The sequence below is a fragment of the Rhinoderma darwinii genome, chromosome 5 (genome assembly GCF_050947455.1).
Source record: "Rhinoderma darwinii isolate aRhiDar2 chromosome 5, aRhiDar2.hap1, whole genome shotgun sequence".
Lineage (NCBI taxonomy): Eukaryota > Metazoa > Chordata > Amphibia > Anura > Rhinodermatidae > Rhinoderma > Rhinoderma darwinii.
In genome coordinates this window covers 163,984,253-164,000,255 of record NC_134691.1, presented here as the reverse complement: position 1 = coordinate 164,000,255, position 16,003 = coordinate 163,984,253, and the positions used below count along the sequence as shown (strand labels likewise).

The 16,003-nt window shown below is 40.2% G+C and overlaps 1 protein-coding gene across 6 annotated transcripts in view; it reads left to right on the top strand.

The window, feature by feature from the left end:
• Positions 1-16,003, top strand: part of RELCH (RAB11 binding and LisH domain, coiled-coil and HEAT repeat containing) — a 139,979-nt gene that overhangs the window by 99,421 nt on the left and 24,555 nt on the right. For all 6 annotated transcript variants that reach the window (XM_075826727.1, XM_075826726.1, XM_075826723.1 and 3 more), the window contains 6 exons: positions 8,012-8,168; positions 8,778-8,901; positions 9,546-9,594; positions 11,312-11,391; positions 11,558-11,664; positions 12,349-12,448. In XM_075826727.1, coding sequence (XP_075682842.1) covers positions 8,012-8,168; positions 8,778-8,901; positions 9,546-9,594; positions 11,312-11,391; positions 11,558-11,664; positions 12,349-12,448 — 617 coding nt within the window. The remainder of the gene's footprint in view (positions 1-8,011; positions 8,169-8,777; positions 8,902-9,545; positions 9,595-11,311; positions 11,392-11,557; positions 11,665-12,348; positions 12,449-16,003) is intronic.

Genomic DNA, 16,003 nt, shown 5'->3' with positions numbered 1-16,003 from the left:
CAGAAAGTTTGATTTAATTTTTCCAGCTTCTATTACAGTCTGTCTACAAGTCCTTAAAATAGATATGCTGGTTATGTGATTTTCCTGCATATGACTCAGTTGTCCCAGCATGTGAGACTGTAATATCCTATACAGCCTGTCTGTCCTCTTTGTAACAATTTTCATGTAACCGATGTACACATTTCTCTTCTCCTAGGCCTAGTTCACATAGAGTTTTTTGCAGGCAGAAAAATCTGTATCAAAATTCCTTCAGGAATTTTAACGCAGATTTTGACCTGCCTGCACTCTTTTTGACACATTTTTTGTGGCGTTTTTCAGCTGTGGTCATTGAGCACCACGGGGGGAAAAAAACACATCGAGAACCGCTTTCTCTGCCTCTCATTGGTGTCAATGGGAGGTCAGAGACGGGAAAGCCTGAAGAAAGGGCATGATGCTGCTTTTTCCCCGTGAGTTTTTTTCCACTTAAATCAATGGAAGGTGTTTTGTGGCACAGTTTCCGCGTCAAAAATAGCAGCAAAAAACTCTAAAGGCTCTTTTACATCGGCCAATAAGCGGCGAGTGCTGATCAGCCTTCTCCTTTCACACAGAACTATGGATGGGGACGAGCGGTCGTTACTTTGATCGCTCGTCCCCATCCACTATTATCACGTCGGAACCAAGTTCCCTGTTTACACAGGCAGATGTGCTGCCGACAACGATAATATTTTGTTCTTTTAAAACAACACGTTCAGCAGATGAACTAGCGTTTGCTTATAATAACACTCGTCTGCCCGATAATCGTCCTGTGTAAAAAAATAAAAAAATAAAAATTTTAGTTTCCAGTTGCTTTATTTGTTTTCTGTGACAACAGATCTGATAGGCTATGCAATTGCCTTTTCTGCCAATAATCTCCGACAAGTTTATTGCAACTTGTGCGCTATTTTTTCATAGTCTTAAAAAGCTAGGACAGCTGTAATTTGCATGATTTGTTTCTGTCCATTTTAATTAATTAACACGATTTTCATTTCTGTCTGGCAATTGTATTGGGCTAGAATTGCACCGGGCGTTTTTAACGTATGTTTACTGCACTTTGTAGCGATTTTCATGTGCTTCTTAATTGCTGTGGATAAGGCATGGTTTATGGTTGTGCAGGTATTCCAGGAGAAACCGTTTTTATGATTAAGAAGAAAATCACTACAAAATTGCAATAGAAACGTAGTAAAAACTCAATCAAAAGCCTCAAGTGCACTTGGAGCACACTTGGGAAGAACGAGGCGCGCTGGTTCTTTGTAATTCATTCCGACCTCTTATTTGAAATGCATTTCAGCCAAACTTGTTCATAGTTTTTCACTTTAAGGCGGACACGGAAAAAAAATCTCTTAACATCTTCCCCAAAACGACTTCCTTTTAGGCTCATAACTATTGTCAGACGGAAGCAGTTCTTTTGTTAGCATATTCCAACTTTAAAGAGGCTCTGTCACCAGATTTTGCAACCCCTATCTGCTATTGCAGCAGATAGGCGCTGCAATGTAGATTACAGTAACGTTTTTATTTTTAAAAAACGAGCATTTTTGGCCAAGTTATGACCATTTTTGTAATTATGCAAATGAGGCTTGCAAAAGTCCAAGTGGGTGTGTTTAAAAGTACAAGTCCAAGTGGGTGTGTATTATGTGCGTACATCGGGGCGTTTTTACTACTTTTACTAGCTGGGCGCTCTGATGAGAAGTAACATCCTCTTCTCTTCAGAACGCCCAGCTTGTGACAGTGCAGATCTGTGACGTCACTCACAGGTCCTGCATCGTGACGGCCACATCGGCAGCAGAGGCTACAGTTGATTCTGCAGCAGCATCAGCGTTTGCAGGTAAGTCGATCTTACCTGCAAACGCTGATGCTGCTGCAGAATCAACTGTAGCCTCTGCTGCCGATGTGGCCGTCACGATGCAGGACCTGTGAGTGACGTCACAGATCTGCACTGTCACAAGCTGGGCGTTCTGAAGAGAAGAGGATGTTACTTCTCATCAGAGCGCCCAGCTAGTAAAAGTAGTAAAAACGCCCCGATGTACGCACATAATACACACCCACTTGGACTTGTACTTTTAAACACACCCACTTGGACTTTTGCAAGCCTCATTTGCATAACTACAAAAATGGTCATAACTTGGCCAAAAATGCTCGTTTTTTTAAAATAAAAACGTTACTGTAATCTACATTGCAGCGCCTATCTGCTGCAATAGCAGATAGGGGTTGCAAAATCTGGTGACAGAGCCTCTTTAAGAAATAAAAAGGAAATGAGGAAAGATTAAGAACTTCCTCAAACTTCACTGTTACTTTAAGGGGCCCTTTACACGAGGAGGTGATTATCGTGTAAAATTTCAGAATGTTGAGTAAAAGTTTGTAATTTGGCCAAGGTATACATTCAGTGATTGAATATTAAGTGAAAAATTGCTAATTTATATAATTCTTTGATGACCTAAATATTATTGTTTGATGGCGTCTTGTCTCATCGTGTGAACAGGCATCTGCTATTCATTAGCAGACAAGACAGGAGGTGTGGAATTTTTGGCCGAGGCATGATAAATGCTCAAAGGAGCAAAGACAAGCGATCGAAAGAACATATGACTCGTGTTGCATATAAGTTCATGTCTATTGAATATGAACAACTCGATATACCCACAGACCACTCTGCACGGTGAATGTGTTTTATGCATGGCACATTACATTGCATATATACAAGTTGCAGTGAAACGCTGATAAAAAATAAATAAAAAAATAGATTAAATTCAAACAGTTTACTTGTATATTTACTTTGTTTCGTTTAACGTGTCCCTTTGTTCTTTGGTTTCCTATTGAGTTTACAAGGAGGCAGAATAAGCTGTACTTCACTTTTCCACTCAAAGGAAATCGTGAATCTACTTGTGCTGTTTGTTGCTACTTCAATGACCAATTTAAAGCCTCTCCGGTGTAATGGGTTATTCTTGAAAAAAAAAAAAAATACTTGTCATTGGGAGATATATATATTTATTTATTTATTTTTTTTAACTTTTTGAGATTGCTTTGAGTGAATGCCTCTCAGTAAAGCTAGCTACAATGGGTCTTGCTTCTGGGAATTCCTGTGATCCGCCATTATTAGTGAAGTTACTGCAGTGTACGTGCTCATTTTCCATGGAGTGGCGCTTTTAGGAAAAAGTTCTGAGCTTCTGCCACAAATAATAGGCACTAATACTTATGATGTATGCAGTTTTGCTACAAGCTGTTTTGTTGTTTTTTGATTTTTTTTCTTTTTGTTCTTTTATGAGGCAGTTCTGGGATATGTTCCTAGAACTTTTCTTAGAGAAGTTCACAATTGCGGTTTTTACACTATTTTTATTCCCCTCATTGCATTCAAAAATTGCCACAAAAAATGAAAGACTGGGCATGCTGCATTTTTAAAAAGCAATAAAAAATATTTACATTCCTCAAAGTTGCTCTGTTGTGAAACACAAAGTAAATAAGAGTTTTTCAGAATAATTTATATTTTATGTAACCTCTGCATGCTGCAGTTTTCGAACTGCGCCAAAGTACAGCTTTAAAACCGTAGTGCAAAACTATGCCAACTTGCCATTATGCCACCTTTTCACAGCATTGAATATGCAAGATGATGCTGCTAAACGAAATTACACCATGGCGTTTCTTTTTTAGTGAATCTATATTAACCCCTTCCCACTGTGGCCACTTTTTCAAATCTGACATGTTTCACTTTGTGGTAATAACTCCGCAATGCTTTCACCTATCCAAGCGATTCTGAGATTGTTTTCTCGTGACACATTGGACTTTGTTACTGGCAAAATTTGACCGATACCTTCAGTATTTAATTGTGAAAAACTTGCATTTTTCTCAATTTAAATGTATCCGCTTGTAAGACAGGCAGTTATACCACACAAAATTGTTGCTAATTAACATCCCCCATATGTCTACTTTAGTTTGCATTGTTTTTTGAACATCCTTCTATTTTTCTAGGACGTTACAAGGCTTAGAACTTTAGCAGCAATTTCTCACATTTTCAAGAAAATTAAAAAATGCTATTTTTACAGGGGGCAGTTCAGTTGTGAAGTGGCTTTGAGGTCCTTAGATATTAGAAACCCCCAATAAGTCACCCCATTTTAAAAACTTTGCCCCTCAAAGTATTCAAAACAGCATTTAGAAAGCTTCTTAACCCTTTAGACATTGCGCAGGAATGAAAGGAACAGTGTCACCAAATTTTTATATCAGTTTGATGTTAGTGTTTTATTAAAAACTTTGTAATTATTTGTGTGTTTGTGTGTTACTTTTTTTTATTTTTTTACTTTTTCTTCCCTATGGGGGCTGCCTTTTTTTTTTCCTTTTCTGTATGTGTCGATTAACGACACATACAGACATGGAATACGGCAGCTACAGTCCCATAGGGACTGCGAACGGGGCCCGTTCCATCCACTATGGTGTACGCCGTCTGTGTGGGAACGGCGCATGCGCCGCTCCCACACAGTCCAAGTTGAACTGAGCGCCGTCCGGGGCCATTTTCCTGTAGACCGGAAGTCGCGGCCGGACAGTAAGATTACTACTTCCGGTCGCGGCTTCCGGACTTGTGCACTTGGAGCAGCGGCAGCAGGCGGAGCGGAGGGAGCGGCGGCGGCAGGAGCAGGTAAGTGATTTCTATGTATGTTCGTGTTTCAGTGTGTGTTTACTAGTGTATGTAAACCTACTACACTGTGTGTTAGCTCAAAAAATGGCGACACACCGTGTAGTAGGTTTGACCGTTCAATCCCCTCGTTTCTCCCGGCACTAGCCAGGATAAAGGAGGGGGGGGGATTCTGAGAGCTCACTAGAGCGAGGGATATTTACCCAATTTTGCAGCATAAAGCAATGTGGTTGCTTTACCACATGCAATGCTGCAATTTTGGGAATTGCTCCATCTAGTGACCAGTGCTGGGAAATATTATAAATTAGAATCTAATTTATAATATTTCCTGACTCGTGAAAAAAACAAAAAAAATTAGAACAATGTTTAATCACTTACACACTAATTGTTTAACTAAAAAAAAAAAAAAATTTTTTTGCTGGCAACACATTCCCTTTAAGGCAAAGTAGAGGTGAAATTTACAAAGTTCATTATTTTTTTCCAGAAATTCATTTTGAATCCATTTTTTTTGTACCACAGAAGGTTTTACCAGAGAAATGCAACTCAATATTTATTGCCCAGGTTCTGCAATTTTAGGAAATATCCCACATGTGGCTCTAGTGTGCTACTGGACTGAAGCACCGGCCTCAGACGCAAAGGAGCACCTTGTGGATTTTGGGCCTCCTTTTTATTAAAATATATTTTAGGTACCATGTCCGCTTTGAACAGGTCTTGTGGAACTAAAACAGTGGAAACCCCCCAAAAGTGACCCCATTTGAGAAACCACACCCCTCGAGGAATTTATTTAGGGGTGTAGCAAGCATTTTGACCCGCCAGTTTTTTTGCAACAATTTTTGGAACTAGGCCATGAAAATGAAAATGTAAATTTTTTCAAATAAAATGTAGGTTTAGCTAATTTTTTTCATTTCCAAAAGAACTTAAAGAGGCTCTGTCACCAGATTTTGCAACCCCTATCTGCTATTGCAGCAGATAGGCGCTGCAATGTAGATTACAGTAACGTTTTTATTTTTAAAAAACGAGCATTTTTGGCCACGTTATGACCATTTTTGTATTTATGCAAATGAGGCTTGCAAAAGTCCAAGTGGGTGTGTTTAAAGTAAAAGGCGGGCGTTTATTATGTGTGTTACATCGGGGCGTTTTTACTACTTTTACTAGCTGGGCGTTCTGACGAGAAGTATCATCCACTTCTCTTCAGAACGCCCAGCTTCTGGCAGTGCAGACACACAGCGTGTTCTCGAGAGATCACGCTGTGACGTCACTCACAGGTCCTGCATCGTGTCGGACGAGCGAGGACACATCGGCACCAGAGGCTACAGTTGATTCTGCAGCAGCATCAGTGTTTGCAGGTAAGTCGATGTAGCTACTTACCTGCAAACGCTGATGCTGCTGCAGAATCAACTGTAGCCTCTGGTGCCGATGTGGCCGACACGATGCAGGACCTGGGGCAGGAAGTGAGTGACGTCACAGCGTGATCTCTCGAGAACACGGCTGTGTCTGCACTGCCAGAAGCTGGGCGTTCTGAAGAGAAGTGGATGATACTTCTCGTCAGAACGCCCAGCTAGTAAAAGTAGTAAACACGCTCCGATGTAACACACATAATACACGCCCAGTTGGACTTTTGCAAGCCTCATTTGCATAAATACAAAAATGGTCATAACTTGGCCAAAAATCATTTGTTTTCTGTGTTGCCATATTCTAAGACCCATAACTCTTTTATTTTTGCGTGGACAAAGTTGTGTCAGGGATTATTTTTTGCAACACGGATTGTCGTTTTTATTGGTACTATTTTGGAGTAAATGTGACTTTTTGATCATTTTTTATAGCATTTTTTGGGAGGAGATGTGACCTAAAAACAAAGATTCTGGCGTTGTTTTTCATGTTTTTTTTTTTTTTTACGGCGTACACCGTGCGGGATAATTTACATAATAGTTTTGTAGTTTGGGTCGTTACGAACGTGGCGATACCAATTATGTATAGTTTTTTTAATTTTTTAAGTTTTTTCCCATAATAAAAGGCTTACTATGGGAAAAAAGGCAGTTTAGCTTTTTTTTTTTAACTTGAAACTTGTGTTTCTTTTTGTTTTACGACATTTTTATCTACTTTTTTTTTTTTTACTTTTTTGACTTGTCCCACTAGGGGACATGAGGGCCTGATGCCCCAATCGCTACTCTACTACACTGCACTACATACGTCCTACATCCTCATCGGCTCCCGTACAAGGCAGACTCGGACGCCATTTTTTGGCGTCCGATTGCCATAGCAACCCAGCGATTGCGTCGCTAGGTTCCCGGTCGGGTTAAAACCCATCAGATGCTGCGCTCTATTGAGAGCAGCATCTGAGGGGTTAATCAGTCGGATCGGAGAATAGCTCCGGTCCTGGCAGTTACAGGAGGGTGCCAGCTGTATAATACAGCTGTCACCCCGCGGTGATGGTGCCGGCTCTGCTTCTGAGTCCGCACCATCACTGCAACGTCACTGTACTGCGGTTTTAAGGTTCTGGTCACGTTATCGCCATGGCTCCCATTTATAACCGAACCTTGATCAGGGCCATTTTCCAATTAAGCTAAACAGTCACTGACAGAATCCATTAACTTTAATGGGGTTTTTGACAGCAAACCATGATGGAACCACAAAATGCAAGTGTGAAAAAAAACTAATTTGTCTTTGGTAGAAATTATTTTCTTTAGGAACTCTATTTGATTAAGAAATATCTATTTCAATTTTCTGTTTGTTTTGCTCTTTATCAGCTTGTGGAAGTAGAGGGAAGTAAGCTTTTAAACAAAAGGGATTCCGATAATACAAATTATTTCTAATTCAGAAGTGAATTCAAGAAATAGGCAAAATATTAGTGCAAATGAATGCAATGTGAATAGATTCTTACCTAAACTACTGCTGGATGCATTATTTTATTTATTTATTGTAATATTTATTCATTTATAAAGACATTTAAACCCCAATTAACTGGCTGACGTATGTGTATATTGTGATGGTTGGCAGTGGTTTTTGGTCTGTCTCCATGATGTTCGTTCGTCCTCGTGACCATCATTCCTGAATCACCTTTGGGACAAATGGTTTGTGTTTGTTATGCCTATGAAATGTGACATGCTTTTTGTGCCTTTTAACTATTGATTATATTCAAGAAAAAGGAGATAGGGCACTTATAATGTGGTGACAGAGCCTCTTTAAGCAGTTTTACCCTTTTGTTCACCATGTATGTGTACTTGAGTAACTGCCATTCCTTCACTGAAGCTTAGAGCATTCACACAGTATTATATTAACCTATTCATGCCTTTTTATTTTAGTTTGTTTAATTGGCACTTCCCATAGTTCTCATGGGAGTATTGGCTAACTTTTATTTATTTTTTGTTCATTTTTCAGTGACTCGTTTTCCACGTCCTATATCACCTCTTCAGGATGTGGCAACCATCATTGGTAGCCGTGAGCAGCTGGCTGTACTACTTAAGCTTTATGACTACCAGCTGGAACACGAGGGAACCACTGGCTGGGAGAGTTTACTGTGGGTTGTTAATCAACTGTGAGTTGGTTTCCATTATTTTTATCAAATCATGTTAACAGAACTTCATGTCTTGATTATGAATAAAATAGTATTAATCGCATATCTTTAAACTGTATTCTCAACATCAGGAAAGACCACAACAATCTGATAGCATGAATGAAAATATTGATATATATATATATATTGATATACGTGGGAGAAATTCAGGAAAATGCAGAAAAAACGGATTCCTCTTCTGCCGGTCACTATTGCCCAAATCGCTTCTGTTATCAATAAAAGCTATTTTAATTCATATATAGCTATATTTCTTAAAGTCCTCTGACACTTTTACTGACCCACGTTCCTATTGTTTGTGTGCATAAAAACTGCCCTGGCCTTCCAGTTGTAGTTGAGTAGTAGTAGGTCTACACTGTTATCTTAGCTTTTCCTATTTATGGCATATTAAAAGGATTTGTATTCTTGATGGCAGTACAGTCGCTAATATTAAGGTGGTTCTGCGAACCATGCCGCTTTGACCTACCTGGAGAAACCAGGTCGACCTACAAACTACAGTATAATGGGATCATGTTTTTTGATACAGACAGTGATTGTGATCTGCCTCTAACAAACTAAACTCTCCCTTCGCAGATTACCACAATTGATTGAGATAGTGGGTCGCATCAATGTTGCATCAACAGCTTGCGTACATGAGTTTTCAAGATATTTCTGGAGGTTGTGCAGAACGTTCGGAAAGATATTTACAAACACAAAGGTGAAAAGCCTTAGTTTATTTGTTGTCTGTAATGCCATGTTTAGAAGTTTTCAAAACTATGTATGCTTTTGAAGGCATTTTTGTTTTTCTCCCAAATATCAATGTTTTATTGGATTTTGAACAACTTTGAAATAGTTTTTTATTTTTTTTTACTTTTTGAGATCGTTTCTATGTATCCTGTATACATAGAAGCGGTATCTTGCCGTCAGTCGTATCAGTCAAGTCAGCGGGACTGGTGGCTCGGCTGCTATCGTTCACATCGAAATTCATGAACTGATGACAAATTGAGATCTGGTTCATTTTTTATTTTTTTTTTAGAAGCCGAGGAAACACAGGTCTCGTCAAAAATTTGGATTACATTTTGGAGCTAAACTGATGCAGTTTCCATTGACATCAGTTTTCATGTAATGCCATCAGCTTCACTGGTTTAAACAATGATTGTAGCAATGGTTACTGATTTCCGTGCACAGATACCTACAGAATAACATCATCTGACATGTCTCAAAGGCTTGTCAATAGTTGCTTAAAATCACACGCCATGGAAGAATGTAGTAGCTCTTTTAATATTTCCGTATGTATTGATGTATGTATTAGTATAATTAAGTAAATACATATATTGAACTAGAAATTAATGTGATTTTTAGGTAAAGCCACAGTTCCAGGAAATATTGAGGCTATCTGAGGAAAATATTGGTAAGTTTTTAAGCCATTGCAGCAAAACATTAAAACGACCGTGTAAGTAGCAACCTAAGCATTCATAAACTACTAAGTGTCATGTACTGTACTTTAAGTCCCTTAAGGACCAAACGTGTCGGATAATTCTGTGAATCGGTGGCAAATCCGCATCTGGATTTTACTGCTGGCTTTGCTGCTGATTTGCAGTGAAATCCGCTGTAAAAATCTGCTGAATTTCTGTAACGGAACATTTAAAAATCCACAGCTTGCTCTGAACTCTGGTTTTATGCTACGTGTTGGATTTGAGAACCCATCCACACGTGTGGTACTGTAAATAGTCACAATTCCGCCATCACTGAACCCTAATGACGTAGCAGATTTGAATAATCATTAGAATCCCCAGTATCTTAATTGTGGACTAAGATATTCAGTACTATAGATTTCGCACAGCGATTTTATCAAGTTTTTATATTTTCACACATTGGTGCATTTAGTCTGTGAATTTTTTTTTTCTTAAAGAGGCTCTGTCACCAGATTTTGCAACCCCTATCTGCTATTGCAGCAGATCGGCGCTGCAATGTAGATTACAGTAACGTTTTTATTTTTAAAAAAAGAGCATTTTTGGCCAAGTTATGACCATTTTCGTATTTATGCAAATGAGGCTTGCAAAAGTACAACTGGGCGTGTTGAAAAGTAAAAGTACAACTGGGCGTGTATTATGTGCGTACATCGGGGCGTGTTTACTACTTTTACTAGCTGGGCGTTGTGTATAGAAGTATCATCCACTTCTCTTCAGAACGCCCAGCTTCTGGCAGTGCAGACACAGCCGTGTTCTCCAGAGATCACGCTGTGTCGTCACTCCCAGGTCCTGCATCGTGTCAGACGAGCGAGGACACATCGGCACCAGAGGCTACAGATGATTCTGCAGCAGCATCGGCGTTTGCAGGTAAGTCGATGTAGCTACTTACCTGCAAATGCTGATGCTGCTGCAGAATCAACTGTAGCCTCTGGTGCCGACACGATGCAGGACCTGTGAGTGACGTCACAGATCTGCACTGTCAGAAGCTGGGCGTTCTGAAGAGAAGTGGATGATACTTCTCGTCAGAATGCCCAGCTAGTAAAAGTAGTAAACACGCCCCGATGTACGCACATAATACACGCCCAGTTGTACTTTTACTTTTCAACACGCCCAGTTGTACTTTTGCAAGCCTCATTTGCATAAATACGAAAATGGTCATAACTTGGCCAAAAATGCTCGTTTTTTAAAAATAAAAACGTTACTGTAATCTACATTGCAGCGCCTATCTGCTGCAATAGCAGATAGGGGTTGCAAAATCTGGGGACAGAGCCTCTTTAAGCTCTGAATAAGAGTGCCTTTGCATGTATTAATAATGCATATGATGCTCCTCAATAATCTGGTCATTCTAATTGTAGTCGTATGATACAGAAGCAGAGCACTCAATCCTAGATGGGTGGTTCAATTGCCAGACCATTAAGAAATTGCATTTACACACCGTGATTTACGGAGCTTACAATCACAATTTTTAGCATACCTGAAGAGTTGCGAAGTATTTACATGTTGAGGCCGATAACAAGCGACAATCTAAATTCGTTGAATCGTACACATTATCGAAACGTGTAAAAGCATCTTAAATGTGGCAATTGTAGACCTGAATAGTAAAAATGATTGGATGGTGCCATTTATGTTCTACTACTATACAATCTTCTCTTTTAGACTCCACAGCAGGTAATGGTGTTCTCACAAAAGCTACAGTCCCTATCTATGCCACAGGAGTACTAACGTGTTACAATCAGGTAAGTGAAATATCACTAAGAGTGAACACTGTTCAATATTTAATAAATAGGCAGTATGTCATAGATATCAATTGTCTCTCCCAAGTGACCACTTGCCAGGTAATCTCTCTATTTGTGTCCAGTTCCATCATCCTTTTTTCAGCGTTTTGTACTTTTGTCTCTTTAGGAAGAGGATCGCAAGCTGCTTGTTGGTTTCCTTGAAGATGTAATGACTATGCTCTCATTGTCCCATGCTCCTCTAGATAGTCTCAAAGCCTCTTTTGTGGAACTAGGGTAGGTAAATCTGTCCTAGCTATCTGGCACCAGTACAATGTAATATAGTAAATTCTTTAGCTAAAGAATACAGTCAAAAGCCCTTTGACTACGTTATTTCTGTAACTCTCATTCACTTCTATAGGCGTTATGGAAACAAGGTAGCAAATCACGCTTGGCTGTTTCTGGAAGACATAGTAATTCAGTGGCCTGAGCCCAGCAGAAGATAGTAGGGGGAGTAGGTAGAGATTGATGCGGGTCTAACCTTTGGCACCTGCACCCATGTACATTTTGTGCCATATCCTGTGAATATGCCATAAATGTCTGAGATGGAACTACCCCTTTAAAGAGGACCTGTCATGTCCCAGAAAAAGTTTGATGGTGGAGACCGCCCAATTAAAAATGTATTCGCAAATTAGCCGTGGAAAAAAACGGGGCTGATTGCGGAGGGATGTAAATCAAGGCATGGCGGCAAATTAATGAAATGCACCACTATTTAGCACAAAACGTTGGTGTACGTGAGCTAAGGTGACGTAAGGTGGAACAATCTGTGTAAGAAGCCTAGTGTGCCACGTATATTATGCAATGTGCAGTGTTTTAAGAAATTTGCGACAACTTTGTAAGTCCCCCTATGACATTATTGATCAATTTCCATCGTTGTGTGTGTATTAATCAGGCTATTAATAGATTTTATTTCTCCTACAGGACTAATCCAGCATACCATGAGCTGCTGTTAACTGTGCTTTGGTATGGGGTTGTCCATACATCAGCACTAGTACGGTGTACTGCAGCAAGAATGTTTGAGGTTCGTATTAAAGTGAAATTCCTTGTTATACTGTGTTTTGCTTTACTATGTTTTTGGTATTGTGAGATGGAGCAGAAGGAATATGTCAACTATATGCCTGAAGAGTTTATTAAAGCAAACCTACGTGATTTTATTCTCTATCGGTTGGTGATTGTGTCCTTGATAAGAATGCTTTCCCAATATATGGGTTCTTCAGATAGACTGAAATCATTAACAATATAGTGTTCCAAACACTGTAGTCCTTATTGATTTTAAGATTTTCTTTGCATTTACTAACCAGACTAACCATCTTTTGCTTTCTGTTTTCAATTTTGGTCACCTTTACTTACATTATGAAAAGTTACTCTTCAATAAGCTACTACAGAGTGAATCCAGGAAGTTTTTAGGCTTTGTCAGATGCCTGGGAAATTTAAGTTTAATATACTGTAGATAAATGTAAAGGTATATACATATAATAGAAGAACAGTCATTACAGTACAGCACGTTAAATGGTAAAATGATGGGCAAACAGACTTGTAAAATTACTTTAAGCCTCAAAATTAACTTTAGCAAAAAGTGCCAGGCAGCTGCTGTCAAGGAAAATAAAACCATGGTATGCACATGAGAGCATTATTTTACCCTTATGAAAATCAATCTAACTGAACATGGAATACAGTGTACAGTTTTTAGGACCCTGTGTATAAGGGTATGTTCACACGAGGTCATTACGTCCGTAATTGACGGACGTATTTCGCCCGCAAGTACCGGACCGAACACACTGCAGGGAGTCGGGCTCCTAGCATCATAGTTATGTACGACGCTAGGAGTCCCTTCCTCTTCGTGGAACTACTGTCCTGTACTGTAATCATGTTTTCAGTACGAGACAGTTGTCCGGCAGCGAGACAGGGACTCCTAGCGTCGTACATAACTATGATGCTAGGAGTCCGGCTCCCTGCAGTGTGTTCGGTCCGGTACTTGCGGCCGAAATACGTCCGTCAATTACAGATGTATTGACCTCGTGTGAACATACCCTAAGAATGACTTAGCAAGGCTCAGGGGTGTAACTAGAATTTATAGGGCCTTATTTCAAAGTCAGGAATGGGCCTTTCCACCAGGGATCCCATTCTATCCTTGGCCCATCATGCACAGAGCCAAAAAAAACTTGTCAATCAAACCTTAGTTAGCAATCGATGGATAGTAGTGCCATATAGCAGATCTTTCTGAACAAAAACGATATTATTGCACCTAAATTGGCCCCCTTAGCCTCTGGGCCCCATAGCAGTTGTTATAATTACACCCATGGCAGCACTATAGAGCGTTCAGGGGCAGGCGACAAAGTGTTTAAGCGAATACATTACACAGAAAGATTAGCAGAATGAAGACTCTTTAGTTTGTAGAAAAGACAGCTTAGGGGTGATAACTTTATAATATGTTTGTATAAAGGGCGATACAAAGATCTTTCAAATTATTTTTTCATAACTAGACCTGTACAAGGGGGGCAAATAATACATCTAGAGGAGAGGATTTTCACCACTCTAAGGCCTCATGCCCACTTCAGTTTTTTCCTTCAAGGTGCTATCCAGTTATGTCACTGACAGCATTCTGAACTTATTAATTTCAATGGGCCCATGCACACTTCCGTTATTTTGAATGATCCGTTGTTCCGTCAAAAGCAGAGCATGTCCTATTGTGGTCAGTGATTCCGTGACCGTGGAGCCCATAGAAGTCAATGGGTCCGTCAAAAAAACGGACGGCACCTGGAAGGCTTCCGTGTGCATCCGTTTTTTATGGATCCTTTGCCCTAGCAACGGCAGGGCATGCCAAAGTTCACAGACTGGGACATGTGACAAGTTCAAATACAGTTCAATACCTTCCGTTTTCTTAACGGAAACACGGAAACGAAACGGAAGCACAATGTCCGTTTAAAACGGAAACACCGAACGGACACTGTGTACACACGGATACCAAAACGGACGCACAGATCCGTCAAAAGCGGCAGAGAAAACGGTGATGGAAGTGTGTATGAGGCCTAAGCAGTATAAAAACCTATTCTATGCTAATGAGACTTTGCGGCTCACTGCCACAGGATGTTGTTATAGCCTATTTTTATTGGGTTTTCAGGGACCTAAACATTAATGACCCATCATTAAAACCCCCACCAATACACCAGCGATCCCTGCAGCCCTTCAATACACATGTACAGCTGCTAATATCAACAGGTGCCTGGTACTGCAACTAAAGGCCCTTTTACACCGGCCGGTAAGCGGCCGGTGCAGCGAGCGCCGATCAACGAGACATCGTTCATCGGCGCTGGTTTGCTCCTGTCACACGGAGCTATGGATGGGGACGAGCGGTCGTTACTCCGATCGCTAGTCCCCATACATTATCATGTCGGCAGTGTGTCTCCTTGTTTACATAGGGAGATGTGATGCCGACAACGATATTTCACTTTTTTTAAAACGATACGACCAGCAGATGACCGAGCGTTTGCCAAATGTATCCATGGCGCTTCATTCATCCTTTTTGCTCCATTATTCTTTTGGCCTCCGTTTGTCCGGTATTCATTGGTTGACAATTTTTTTAATTTTATTTTTTTATGGAATTTAATACAAAGGCATACAGTAAAGAAATGTACTCCACGTAGTATACAATGGGAGGCGTTTAGTGATGTATCCCAATGTATGCCTATACTAAGGGAATTGTCACAGCCTTCAACGTATACCTCTGTCTGTGGTATACGTTGGGAGATCCTACCAACGTATACCTCCAATGTAGGCTACTAAACGTGATGTGTTTTGGGCCTTACTACGTAACTATGTGAATTCTTTGCCAAGCATTAGCTTAGAAGATTAAAATGTCAAAACACTTAATGCAACATCATCTGAACTACAATTTACACGTTTGTCACAAAGTGCTATTCACATACCTCTTACTCTTCTTGTTAAACAAATTCAAGGCCATGACAAGAGTTTACCTATCCTTCTTACTCCTCTGCCAGACCACAGGATCTCATCATCTTTTAGGGTTGGCATTTCACCCTTGGAAGATGAGGTTTTATGGCACTCTCCTCCAGGGAAGCCATGACATCCCACCCCCTTACCCTCCTGACAAACTGAATTGCTGTCTGGTAGGTACCTTTTTAATCTAGCAAAGAACTATTCTTCACATACTGGATTAAAAAGATTTCTGGACCATTTGGTGCTGGACTATTAGTTCCGTTTCTGCCATTGCTTTCTATATGTGTTTGAACTGGTATTTCAGCAATTGTGTAAAGGTCCTATTACATGGGTGTAAACGGTGCAACGATCAGCTGATAAACGGGGAAATGCTCATTCAGTGGCTGATCGCACCTTTTATGCAGCTAAAAAGAATGGTGGCTAGTCGGTGTGCTGCAGACATGATGCAAATACATGGGCACCAACGATTGTTCGTCCTCATACTAAACAATCATTGCTACATTTAACCCGTTAGTGACCGCCAATACACCTTTTCACGGCGGCCACTAGCTGGCTTTATTCTGATACATACGCCTTTTCACGGCGCTGCATCAGAATAAATAAGCAGCACCGTGAAAAG